Source organism: Balaenoptera acutorostrata, chromosome 3 (assembly GCF_949987535.1).
Source record: "Balaenoptera acutorostrata chromosome 3, mBalAcu1.1, whole genome shotgun sequence".
Taxonomy (NCBI): Eukaryota; Metazoa; Chordata; class Mammalia; order Artiodactyla; family Balaenopteridae; genus Balaenoptera; species Balaenoptera acutorostrata.
The window spans coordinates 82,540,021-82,553,297 of NC_080066.1; the positions used below are offsets into that span (position 1 = coordinate 82,540,021).

The 13,277-nt window shown below is 37.7% G+C and overlaps 1 protein-coding gene across 2 annotated transcripts in view; it reads right to left on the bottom strand.

Moving 5' to 3' along the window:
- The window catches only part of UNC13C (unc-13 homolog C), a 590,366-nt gene that overhangs the window by 374,131 nt on the left and 202,958 nt on the right, over window positions 1-13,277 (bottom strand). For both annotated transcript variants that reach the window (XR_009007737.1, XM_007194906.2), the window contains one exon: window positions 6,633-6,852. Coding sequence is in view for 1 of the 2 variants with exons in the window: in XM_007194906.2 (XP_007194968.2) it covers window positions 6,633-6,852 (220 nt within the window). In the remaining variant the exon portion in view is untranslated. The remainder of the gene's footprint in view (window positions 1-6,632; window positions 6,853-13,277) is intronic.

Here is a 13,277-nt window from a genome sequence, read left to right on the forward strand (position 1 = left end):
ATTCCTCTCTGTAAGCCTCAGTTTCTCCATCTGAGAAACACAAGGAAAGAATAGTAGTGTCTTCCTTTACAGGGTCATTGTAAGGATTAAATGAGATAATGCATATAGTTTCAATCATAACAATTGAATAAGTGTAGGGATTTCAGAATGTCTAAGAGGTGAAGTTACAAGCATTTGTTAAAGAATTTCACATTAACGAGGAATTTTAGGGTTCTGAGCTTCATAATTACTCGCCCTGTGAAGCAACTCCTTGAAAACTTTTCCCTGGACAGTGCCATGCTCAGGGTCTGCCACAGGCTAAATGCTTTGTAGCTATTTACTAGATGGGAGTCAATGAAGTGCTTGAAGATAAAAGACAACAGAGTTCAAAGAGACTGCAGAAGATACTAATAACAACAATAATAATAATTTATTATTAACATCCATTACCCCTTACCTGTGTTTGAGGCTGGTGAACCCAGAGGTAGCTGGTGGTTAATAAACCTGGAAAGCGCACTCAGGGTCTGATATTGAGGCACGTTTCTCCCTAAGAGCATCTAGTATGAGAAACTTTATTGCTTTTCTTTTTTTTTTTTTACCAGGAAAACCATGTAGGTGGACCTGCTTTTAACACCTCTGCTTTTCTTTCCCATGAAATCATGTAGGTGGGCATGTAGTTGTCACTTGCTACCCTTTCCCTTTAGTTGCTTTACAACCAAGATGATCTTAACCCGCCTCTTTTAACATACCTTCAATCTTTCAAGGAACAGCCCCAGACTCCCCCCGTCTTGAAGTCAGCCGCCTCCTTTTTCTTGTAAGATCAAAGCCGCACACTCCACACGATTTCTCACAAACAACAAAGGACTGATGCTTAACAGGAGGGTAACGGGAGGAGCACAGATCTAGCGGTGCGTCATCTCCCACCCCTGTAGGTGGGGAATGTGGGCAGGGAGCCTCCTTTTGAGGAACTGCCACCTTCTATAAAGTGGCTTCACTGTCAGTAAGCCTACAGCCCCAAATAAAGAAAAAAAACCTTTCCTCTCCTCTGCTTCCACTATATCAACCCCACCAGATTCGATCATCCCATTTTTAGTAAATGCAAACTTTTAGAACAAGTTTAGAAACGTGCCTGCCAAACCCCCCCCCACAAAATCAGGAATACACTCTCACAATTCTTCGTCAAAACTCCATCTCATGAGCGTTATCTACTTACTTTCTCAAGATTTCCCAGTCATTTCAGAGTCCAGAACTATCTATAAGCTATAAGGGAACAAATTAATTGTAAAAAAGGTGGGGGGGCAACTTCAAAAACATTTTTACTATGTAAAGAAAAAAGAAGGAAGCAAGGGAGAGATTGGAAGAGGAAAGATCTTTTTGGTCTCACCACTGTTAGTTACACAGATTTCTTCATATCCTTTTCAAAAAAAAAAGAAAGAAAGAAAAAAAAGAAAAAATTAAACATAGGATTTCTTTCTTTTTCTCTTTTTTTAAAATAGCCTCTGACACCTGTAAATTCAGCTGACACATCTGGTTCACACTGTGGCTAGAAGCTGGCCTGGCACTCACCACTAGGCAGTAATGCTTTCCAGCTGGGTATAAGGACTCTCATAGGACACCATCCTCACACATGGTCCCTCTTAAAGCAAGACAAACAAGGCCACTCTATAATTTTTTCTAAGCACAGATGAAAACCAGGTCACCGTGTAACCTCAAAATACCAAACATCCCTCTCCTAATATGAGTGACTACTGCTTCCTTACTAAGTACAGCTATTAGCCTCACTCTGCTTTCCTCATAGATTCTTTTTTTTAATGTACACAACCACAGAATTGTCCTCACTTCAAGGTAAACTGATCGAGAGAAATCCTCTGCTTTTTTAATGCCCTCTTACTGAGATGCCCTGTGGTTCACCCTGGTGTGCATTCTACGTGAAGTGATGGGGAATAAACTGAACTTTTAAAACCATAGGCGTGTTCCTGGTGGTCTTTAGCTGGAGGGCATTGACAGGTATTATTATGTTCACATATATGGAAAATGGTGCTCAGAGAGGTTTTAAAAAACTCTACTAGTGACAGGATTAGAAGCCAGATCTTTCTCAAGTAGTTCAGGAGTATGAAAAAAATGTATATAGGTAGATAGGTAGCCTTCACTTAGGTTACATAGAATACTTCTGTGACATTATGTAAGGCATACTCACCCTTTTTGTGCCCCATGTACCCTATCCCAAAACCTGAAAATGCTCCATTATAAGGTTATTCCTTTGGGTTAAGAAACTGACCATTTTACTAAGCTAACTTAACTACTGATTCCACTTTTATCCAAATTAACTTATCAAATCATTTCCTCTTTAGGGTTGAAAAGTCAGTGTAGCGAGTGAGTTGTGACTGGAGACGGTGGACTGAGGGTATACCCCGAGCTTGGTGGGTTGGTCATAGAGGGAGGCCTTGAGGAGTCATCATGATGGGGAGCGCTGGGAAGCCAAGGTCTGGGCAGCACAGAATGTCTAAAAGACAGGGAGGGGGGAAAGCACTGGAGATAAAATTTAACAACTTTCCATTTTTCCGCCTAGGGTCCACTTTGCATATTTCTTTATAAATTAGGAGAGATCACTAGGCTGGGAGTTCAGAGACCTTAGTTGTAACCCTACCTATGTTACCATTTGATTCTTTTTGACAAGACACTGAACTGTCTGAACTAAGTAAAATCAGTAGATCGGGTTCTCCAATCCACTGATCTCAAAGGCTTCCTTAATGATCTACGGTTCTATGGAAGGATGATCTTTAAACCATTTCATGCTATTTCTAATTGTGTTCACATGCCCTCATTTGTTGCTTCCCCAACATTTATTATGCAGCTAGCTGTGCTTAAATGTGTGCTAAATTATGGGGAAACAAAGACTGGTCTCCACCCTACAGCAGTAGATACACAAAATCCTATTTCTAAGCTTCCTAAGTATATTCATAGCATAAACGTACTTTGCATAATTGCTGTTGACAGAGTAGAATGTCAAAAGTTTCCAACATATGTGTTTACATCTATTCACCTGAGTTAAGTTTTAGAAAATATGTCTGAGTCCAGGGACAACACTGATTTCTTTCTTTCTAGATCTGAAAGCCCAGAATAACGCTCCCACCCACAGCTGTTCAACATATACAAATAACTGACCGTCTTAAGATAGTGTGGTTGCAAATGTGGTAGCACAAATATGAAAAAAAATCAGTATCTAGTTTGCAGACAGGAGTGCACTAGCCAGATTTTGTGAATGTTACGAATTCACAATGGCTAATAATTAGTGCATGTAAGCTTAACTTAATGTCAGTGGAAAACACAGAACAAAATAGCATATCTCACAAGATGCTGCTTTCCTGAACTCTTGATGAAATACTTTCTCTCTTTATGCAGATAACTTGAAATTTCCAGTTAGGAATTAAAACTAGGCAGAATATTTTTTCAGTGGGACTCTGGAATTTCTTCTTTGGAGATGTCTAAGAAAGTGCTAGCCAGTTGGGTTGGGCTACATGGTTATTTGCATATTTGTCTGATTTTGAAGTTATCTCTTTTCTACTGTAAAAAGATAATCAAGGAAAATATTTTAGATATGATCTCTCTTTTTACATATGTCTCACTCTGCATACAACCTCAACCCAGCCAACATACACTTGTTTTCACTTTTTCCTAGTTTAAAACTGCCACCATAACTGTTTTGGCAAGGTCCTTATGGGTTACATGAATACCATTCAGGGTCAGAAACTGCTCCTCCATTAGCTGCATCACCAAATGCCATTTCTTCCATCACCAAATGCTATTTCCAAAAAAAGAGTAAATGTATTTTCAAATAACAGGACAGAAATGAGTTAATTCAAGAAAAATAGGTGAACTCTATCCACCGCTACTGGCCTGGAACAGGGAGGGGTATGACAGATCAGTGCTCTTCTCTCAAGCATTGCTATGTTTTCCTTTGCTATCATTTGCTCCTACCTTCCACTTCACATGGCTGTTAGCCTCACGCTAGGAAGGCAGTGAAGTGTAGAAACCACCAAGTAGAATCAACTAGACAGAAGCTGAGATGATGCTGTTTGGGGAACCTATTTCCATGCATCTCTGCACCTGCACGGAGGTACTAGAACAGTGAGTGGGATATTATCACCTGGTCTAATTTCCCTTGACTGCAAGTGTGTAAGTCACAGACCCAAGACTTGATGGGACTGAAATCCCAAACTCAAATTAATTTGAAGTAACTTTAAATACTCTTTATTTTGTACAGGTCATTAGACCCAAATGTAGACTTATTTTTCCTTTTATTTTATTCTGAGTGTATGTGTGTATGCACGTTGACAGACTGCAATGTCTTCAGAAAAGAATTAGCAAAATAATGAGGGTTCTAGAAACCTAAAGAAGACTATTATCTTCAAGTATCTGAAAAACTATCATATATGATAGAAGTCAATTTATTAAATATTTTCTCCAAAGGTCAGATTTGGCTTAACGAAAAGAATTTGCTATAAGGCAAGAGTTGGTTCAAATTTTATTTTATAAGCTAGAATTTTCTAACATAAATTAAGCTGCCTGCCAAGGTGTTAAATTTTCTCTGTAGATGCTCAAACAGAAATTGAATGACCATTTGGAGAAGGAAATCAAAGAACTTCCTTGGGCTTACAAGTGGCAGTATTAGCTGTCTTTTCCAACTCTGATTTCTCTTAATTTTTTATTCTCTCCTTTTCTTTCAATTTTGGCACACATGAAAGTATTTCACACAAGGTGTCACATTGCAAATTTCTTGCTTAAAGCAATGAAAAGAGAAATTTCTTAAGGAAATGTCAATGATTTTGTAGGGACAACTTTAAATTTTATTGATAGTTATTGTGGCAAGCGATGAAGTTGAATTCATGTATTAGCAACACCTCTTTCCATTCAAGGTGAGAACACGGGTTTTAGGGAAAAATAAGGAGGGGGTATCAAGGAAAATATCCTTTTCCTGGGGTATACATGTCTACCCTCATTTTTTCTTCACTGTTTTTGATTCTTCCAATTTACATGTGCATTTTAATGACTAACTTCAGTGCAAAGCTCGCCTAGTGTATTTAACCAATACCAAATAATACCAAGAAATGGAAATAGACAGTGAAAATGTTTCTAAAGTTTAATGAATGGGTGGCATCTCTCTTCTCTGAAAGACTTAAAGAAGAATGAACTCATTTCTTAGGTATTATCTGCATCATTTTTTTTTTTTTTCTTTAAGGGACTCAAGCCATTTGTTTCTAGATGGCAATATTTTTCCTATCTGTTTTCTCAAAATGTCACTGCCCTAATGTGATTGTTTCTTAAGATGCCTGCTCACAATTCAGTTTTTAAACAGGTAGACTGAATTTTAATTGTATTATGAGATTTTGCAAGTAAATTGGCTGAGCAATATTGAGTCAATCCGCCTTCTTCTAAGCACTCATTCCTAAATATGCCTTTTATTTTTCAAAGAAGTGGTACTATTTTGTTTCAAAAAACACATTCATTACCTTTAACAGTCTTAGGCTGACCTGACTGTGTAGGGAGAATACTGATCAGGTAGAGGAAAGCGTACAATATGTGTGACTGTTACTGCAAGAGCAATCTGTGCCAGCATTTCTGATTCAATCTTTATTTTGACATTTTCCTCTGTCCTCCCTTAATTTCAGGCAACCTATGTACCTTACAATGACTGCATTCCTATAAAGAATGAACAAAGGGGACAATATTTAGATGTGAAAAAGATCATTTGAAAATGAAAATCCATGTTTAAATAGATTTGTTCAGCAGTGCTTTTGTAGTTATATAAGGTCAGCAGACAAATCCAGCAGTGAAAAGCCAATAATATGTATTTTAGAGTATGATGTTTTGGCATTTCAGGACCTAATCTAAAGTACCAGTATAAAGGATTTTTTTTTTTGGAAATGGAAAATTTAAGATAACCTGTCATGAAAGTCAAAGTGACATGTACCTATTCAGAAATGTAAAAGAATGGAGAGGCGATTAATATTCATTGAGCATCTACTATGTGCCAGACTCTTAGCAGCAACTATTTCATTTAGTTTTCGAAATAACCCACTGAGGTACATTTTACTATTCCTATTTATTTGGTGGAAGAAAATGAAGCCCTGAGAAGTTAGAAAAACTTGCCCAAGGTCGCCTATCTGGTCAGTTAGATTTGTCTTTGACATCAAATACAAGACTTCCCAATTCTAAGGGCTGCACAGGGACTGCAAAAGAGCATGGCTCTTGCCTGCAGAAGGCAGGTGTCAAGTAGGCTTGGAAAAGAATTCCAGTTGCTGTCATCGCAGGGGTGTGTCTTAACCCCTGTCTGAGGAATGTGACTTTACATGTTCCCACTGACCACGTGGGGCTATTATGAGATAAAAGTGAGAACAAAGATTGGAAGCCACTGTGAAGTTTTCTACTTGGTCCGAGTGCCACTGAACTCCAGGTAGTTACTCTGAAAGTGCCAAGGTCAACAGTGTAGGAAGACACAATCAGTTACATGACTTGGCGGGCAGTATGTATAATCTTTGTGTGAATGAATAGGCAGGGGGTGAGTAGGCTTTGTTGAGAATTAGCAAGAGCTGAAAATGCATAGGGTAAGACCAGCTCTGCACACCTGCTTCTTCACCTAACCGAATACTCACTCTGCAAACAGTCCGCGTTCAGGAGGTCCTGACACTTTTCGTGGCACTTCACGCCGCACTCTGAACACTTCATGCCTTGCCGGGCAATGCCCCACAGGAGCCCTTCACACTCGTAACAGTAGGTAGGTGTCGTAGCCGTCCACACCTCAAAGTTGTGTGGGGTGGTGGAGGACATGGGGTAGATCAGTGCCTGCAAAGTCTTCTTGAAGACATGTATTTTCTGTGAAGATGAGACAAGTAACCGACACGAGACACATCAGTGGATCTGGAGAATTTCATCAAAAAACAAACCATTTTATCACTTTTTCCTGAAAACGCTATTTTGAGGGGACCCCTTGATTATTGATTTAAGTGAGGGCAGTCATCAAAATAACTCTGCACACTTATTCTTCGTTCAGTGTTCTAGGGCCCAATCCAGTTCTTTGAACACAAAGACCTCCCTAATCTTCATATTGGACTGGGCTCCCTGCTGTGTAAGCTTCTTTCATGGCAGCACAGAGCTCTTGTTACTTGATAATGACTGTGTCCCTCTATCCTGTGAACTCCATGAGGGCAAGGATGATGACCATAGTTCTCACCGCTGGCTCTATCTTCAGAGCCTAACCTAGTCTCTGGCTTGAGATAGGTGTTCAGGAAACATCAATTCAAAAAAAAAAAAAAAAGAATTTATATTACTATCCTTGGTCTAAATTGGTTCTTCTGGTTCTTGGTAAAATTATGAAGTAATGGAAAATATTCTCAATGCTGATTTTAACCCCCTAGAAACACTCCCACCCCTCTTTTATATTCTACCCAGGCCTCATCTCCCTGATTCTATACCCTCTCTAACACTACACCTCTCCCCAGTCCCAAAGTACACTTCTTTTATAGATCTTTCCACAGGGAACTGCTTTCATCACCTATTCCTTAGGAAGGAGCTCATCAACTAATTGATAAGAAAGCCCTAGTAGTAGATAAAGGTTAAATGTGGCACTCTCCCATGGTGCTTTATATTTTAAAGGGAGATATTTTTTTAATAGCACATGGAAGCTGTTGGTAGAGTGAGCACTGAACGAGGAGCCAGGAGGCCCGAGTTCCCGAGCACAGGCCCCATCGTGTGACATATGAAATGGGCTTCAGAAGGCAGGAGCTCTCTTCCCTATTTCTCTAGTGCCTAAACAGTGCCTATCATTGTCCTTGGGCATAGTAAAGGTACAACACATTTTTTGTGTGTGAAATGAATGAATGTCTGTTACTTAAGAGTCTTGTGATCTAGGAAGAGACTTAAACTCTCTAATCCTCACTTTCCTGTACAACCTATCTACCGTATTATGTTGAAGATCAAACTGTGAGATGGTAATAAATATAGTCCATAGACTTCAAACACTAAGAAAATACTAAGTATTAGTGTTGATAGTGGAGACTTGTTTGGATGTGTCTGTCCAATTGATTGTCATATCCCACTGTGCAGGTGATGTCCTGGTAGAAAGACTAGCACTCTCTGAAGTTACAATTACAAATAACTTCCCACAACTACCTGATGCATAATGAATGGTTATTTACATAAATCCTGTAGGAGTCTAGCTGATAAGCAACGCTAAAAAGGAAGCACTTGTATTTTGCATTAATCATCCTTAAATCTCATTTCAGAATATCTTCCCACAGTGTTGAAATGGCTAACTTGTCATTATTTTTCAAATCCATAGTACGATAACAGCATATTTCCCTTTATTAATACATTCCCCTCATTATGTATTTTCCCAGAATATGTTTGTTAATGATGGAAGGAGGTTCCCTACCAGGGAGTTAAGCATTACTAAAACATTTTTCTAGCCTTTGAACAGCAAGATCCTGCCTTGCTACTACATGAGGGGCTGATCAAAGCTCTTTATATTTCAAGTGAGTCTACAGAGCAACAGTAAGTTCAAACTATGGGAATTTCTCAAATAGAAGACCCCAGTGTTAGGGTTTGTATAGACAGAACAAGTAGATCCATCACTTTTCAATAAAGATAGTCTGACCCAATAAATCTCTTGGCTTCATTCCATAATGAAGATGTCTTGTCTTGAAAAGAACTGTTAAGAGTTCTTTTAGAATTAGAAGTATGTATTATGCATCTTTGTTTCCCATTTACTGCCTAGCAGAGTGATATCCAATATCATCAAAGTGACTTGAATGATTCTTGGCATAACAGATTTACAATCAGCTCTCCATAGACAGTTTCATGTTCTAGCTGAGCTGAGGGGCTGGAGGACGGTGTAATGTGTATATGTGGTGTGTGTGTGTGTGTGTGTAATACAGAATTTTTGGTTGAGCTCAAAAAATAAGAATGGAGTTTAGGTATATTTGCGATTGCATAATTTGTTGTCTTAGTAGGGGAAAACAACAATTCTAACTCATTGGAACACTGGGCGGGAAGAGAACAGTCTGCTACTGAACGCAAGTGAGAAATACATATTAATTTAGAAAGCAGAGTTGGGCAAGGGGTTGATTTTGGACATGAATTTATCTGCATAATTTAAATTTGATGATGAACACACTTTAATTCCCTATGTCCATTTTCATTTTATTGAATTCAAGTGACATATATTCAGTGCTCTAAATTCTTAGGCTATAGTAGGAGTAATAAATATAAGGACCACTTGCTAAAAAATTAAATAGGCTGAAGGAAAGCAAGTGAAAGACAGCTGAGAAGGTTTCATTGAAATGTTTGGTTTGGATTGGTTTGGTTAAAGAGGGATGGTCCATTTCATGAAAAGAGGAAGTGAAGCTAATTTCAAAAAGAAGAAACATGGAAAATTTACTAGACAGCACATTGAAAATCAATTGAATGGGGCATTAGAATAAACCATAACATTTGAGAACTGTAGAAGCTGGAGAAAAACATTAGGTAATTCACTACAGGGTACATATCCCCAGTCTCAAAAAAACGATAATGAGTTTTTTCATTCTTGATTTTTGGGGATATGGGCACGTGTTTACCAAAGCTGAAAATTACTCTAAAATAAATGGCTAAAGAGAAATCAAGGAAACACTCCCATTTACCACTGCAACAAAAAGAATAAAATACCTAGGAGTAAACTTATCAAAGGAGACAAAAGACCTGTATGCAGAAAACTGTAAGACACTGATGAAAGAAATTAAACATGATACAAACAAATGAAGAGATATACCATGTTCTTGGATTGGAAGAATCAACATTGTGAAAATGACTATACTACCCAAAGCAATCTACAGATTCAATGCAATCCCTATCAAACTACCACTGGCATTTTTCACAGAACTAGAACAAAAAATTTCACAATTTGTATGGAAACACAAAAGACCCCGAATAGCCAAAGCAATCTTGACAAAGAAAAATAGAGCTGAAGGAATCAGGCTCCTGGACTTCAGACTATACTACAAAGCTACAGTAATCAAGACAATATGGTACTGGCACAAAAACAGAAATATAGATCAATGGAACAGTATAGAAAGCCCATAGATAAACCCACGTACATATGGTCACCTTATTTTTGATAAAGGAGGCAAGAATATACAATGGAGAAAAGACAGCCTCTTCAATAAGTGGTGCTGGGAAAACTGGACAGCTACATGTACAAGAATGAAATTAGAACACTCTCTAACACCATACACAAAAATCAACTCAAAATGGATTAAAGACCTAAATGTAAGGCCAGACACTATAAAACTCTTAGAGGAAAACAGAGGCAAAACAGTCTATGATGTAAATCACAGCAAGATCCTTTTTGACCCATCTCCTAGAGAAATGGAAATAAAAACACAAATAAACAAATGGGACCTAATGAAACTTAAAAGCTTTTCCACAGAAAAGGAAACCATAAACAAGATGAAAAGACAACCCTCAGAATGGGAGAAAATATTTGCAAATGAAGCAACTGACAAAGGATTAATCTCCAAAATTTACAAGCAGCTCATGCAACTCAGTATCAGAAAAACAAACAACCCAATCCAAAAATGGGCAGAAGACCTAAATAGACATTTCTCCAAAGAAGACATATAGATTGCCAACAAACACATGAAAGAATGCTCAACATCACTAATCATTAGAGATATGCAAATCAAAACTATAATGAGGTATCGCCTCACACCAGTCAGAATGGCCATTATCAAAAAATCTAGAAACAATAAATGCTGGAGAGGGTGTGGAGAAAAGGGAACACTCTTGCACTGTTGGTGGGAATGTAAATTGATACAGCCACTATGGGGAACAGTATGGAGGTTCTTTAAAAAACTAAAAATAGAACTACCATATGACCCAGCAATCCCACTACTGGGCATATACCCTGAGAAAACCATAATTCAAAAAGAGTCATGTACCACAATGTTCATTGCAGCTCTATTTACAATAGCCAGGACATGGAAGCAACCTAAATGTCCATCGACAGATGAATGGATAAAGAAGATGTGGCACATATATACAATGGAATATTACTCAGCCATAAAAAGAAACGAAATTGAGTTATTTGTAGTGAGGTGGATGGACCTAGAGTCTGTCATACAGAGTGAAGTAAGTCAGAAAGGAAAAAACAAATACTGTATGCTAACACATATGTATGGAATCTAAAAAAAAAAAAAGGTTCTGAAGAACCTAGGGGCAGGACAGGAATAAAGACACAGATGTAGAGAATGGACTTGAGGACTCAGGGAGGGGGAAGGGTAAGCTGGGACGAAGTGAGAGAGTGGCATGGACATATATACACTACCAAATGTAAAATAGATAGCTAGTGAGAAGCAGCCGCATAGCACAGGGAGAGCAGCTCGGTGCTTTGTGTCCACCAAGAGGGGTGGGATAGGGAGAGTGGGAGGGAGACACAAGAGGGAGGAGATATGCAGGTATATGTATATGTATAGCTGATTCAGTTTGTTATAAAGCAGAAACTAACACACTATTGTAAAACAATTATACTCCAATAAAGATGTTAAAAAAATAAATAAATAAATAAAATAAAATAAAATAAATGGCTTATGAAAACATTTCTTATTCCAACAAAGACTAAGATGGAATGATGGTCACTTTAGAAACTGAGGAAATGAATGGCTAAGGAAAGCATGAAAAATACATCTGATAAGAAGGGACTCATATCTCAGGGGAATACTGCATACTGGGGGAAAGAGTGTATTTTTAGCAGCAAAATAAGACCAGATCAAACAAGATTATACAGACATAGAGTGTGGAGTTTTTGTGGAATAAGGCAAAAGATAGGCTATCGGGCACTGAATAAAAACAAAGCAGAAGAAAACAAGGGGAAACAGTAAAATTAGCCATGGACAATGGGAAATGGAAGCCTGTAACTGACCTTTAAGAGTTGGATTAAAAGGAAGAGAAAATATATATACACACATACTTTCATACATACACACATGTACTTAGAGTAGGTAGAAAGATAATAGGGTGTAGCTAATAGGATCCAAGCTGATGTGAAAGGATGGGAACTGGTTATGTTATCAAGAGAGGGTCTCTGGCCTAGGTAAACAAGGAACTAGACATATGGAGAAGGTGGTCTGAAGAACAAGCAGAGCTCAATTACTGGAATTAGGACTGAAGGACAGAGTGGATTCAGCAATTTGGTAGACTTCCTGCTAATCTATTTTAAGTGTTTCTAAACTTTTCAAATCTTCTACAACAAACATATATTATTTGCTAAAATGTATGTATGTTCTGATAATAATAAAATGTATGCTCACTGCAAAAGTAATTTATAAACCCAAACAAGCATTAAAATGAAAAATAATTTAATTTTTCAAAGCTAGGTATGGTTTGATGCATGTTCTTCCAGTAATTTTTCTATTTATAGCCATGATATCAGGCTTTTGCAATGAAGTGAAAAACAATAAACATTATTTTTATATTACTAGTGTGATTCCAGAAAGTAAGGCAATTTTTATTGTTTCAACACTGCTTTAATCTGTAGAAATGATTACTCTGCTTTCACTCAGGTAAGACTTAGTAGCCAAGTACAACCTTTGGACTACAAAGAGGAAGATGCTCATATTTTAGACATAGATTTTGTTAAAAATTCCTGCTCTGAGAAACTGGAATTTAAAGTGAGTTGCCCTAATATATCACTTTCTGAACAATTAGGACAGGGAATGAACTGCCTTTTCTACTGATAACTACATGGGGAAATTAAAATGAGTCCGAGAAACAAAGCAATCAAGCCTCCTGCAGAGAACAATTACCAGTGTTTTTGGACCACCAAAATTCCAATCTACAAACTGTTAACACTTATAACAGCAACAAAGCTTGACTGTCTCCATTTGCCACATACCTTTTCTCCTTTTCCCTCTCCTATGTTAACCAGCAACTTAACTAATGAAGTTCTATTTTTGTCTGCATCCTGTGGGCTTCCCTGATAGAACTATGTAAACCATCTCTTTCCTATACTTGAAAACAATCACATTTAGATAATTCCAGGAAAAAAAGTAAGCTTCTTGTTTTCAAGCATATTTCACATACTTGATGCATGATTTTAGAAATCTATTTACTGTCCTCTAAGTATCATTTTGCTATTTCTGGACAAAAGCATCAGAAAGATTTGCAGAGCAAAGATTAGGTACAATGTGACCTTTGAAATTGGTTATAAGCATGAGGACAGAACAATGGTAGAATAAGTTCCTGAGTATAAAAACAGACATAATTTC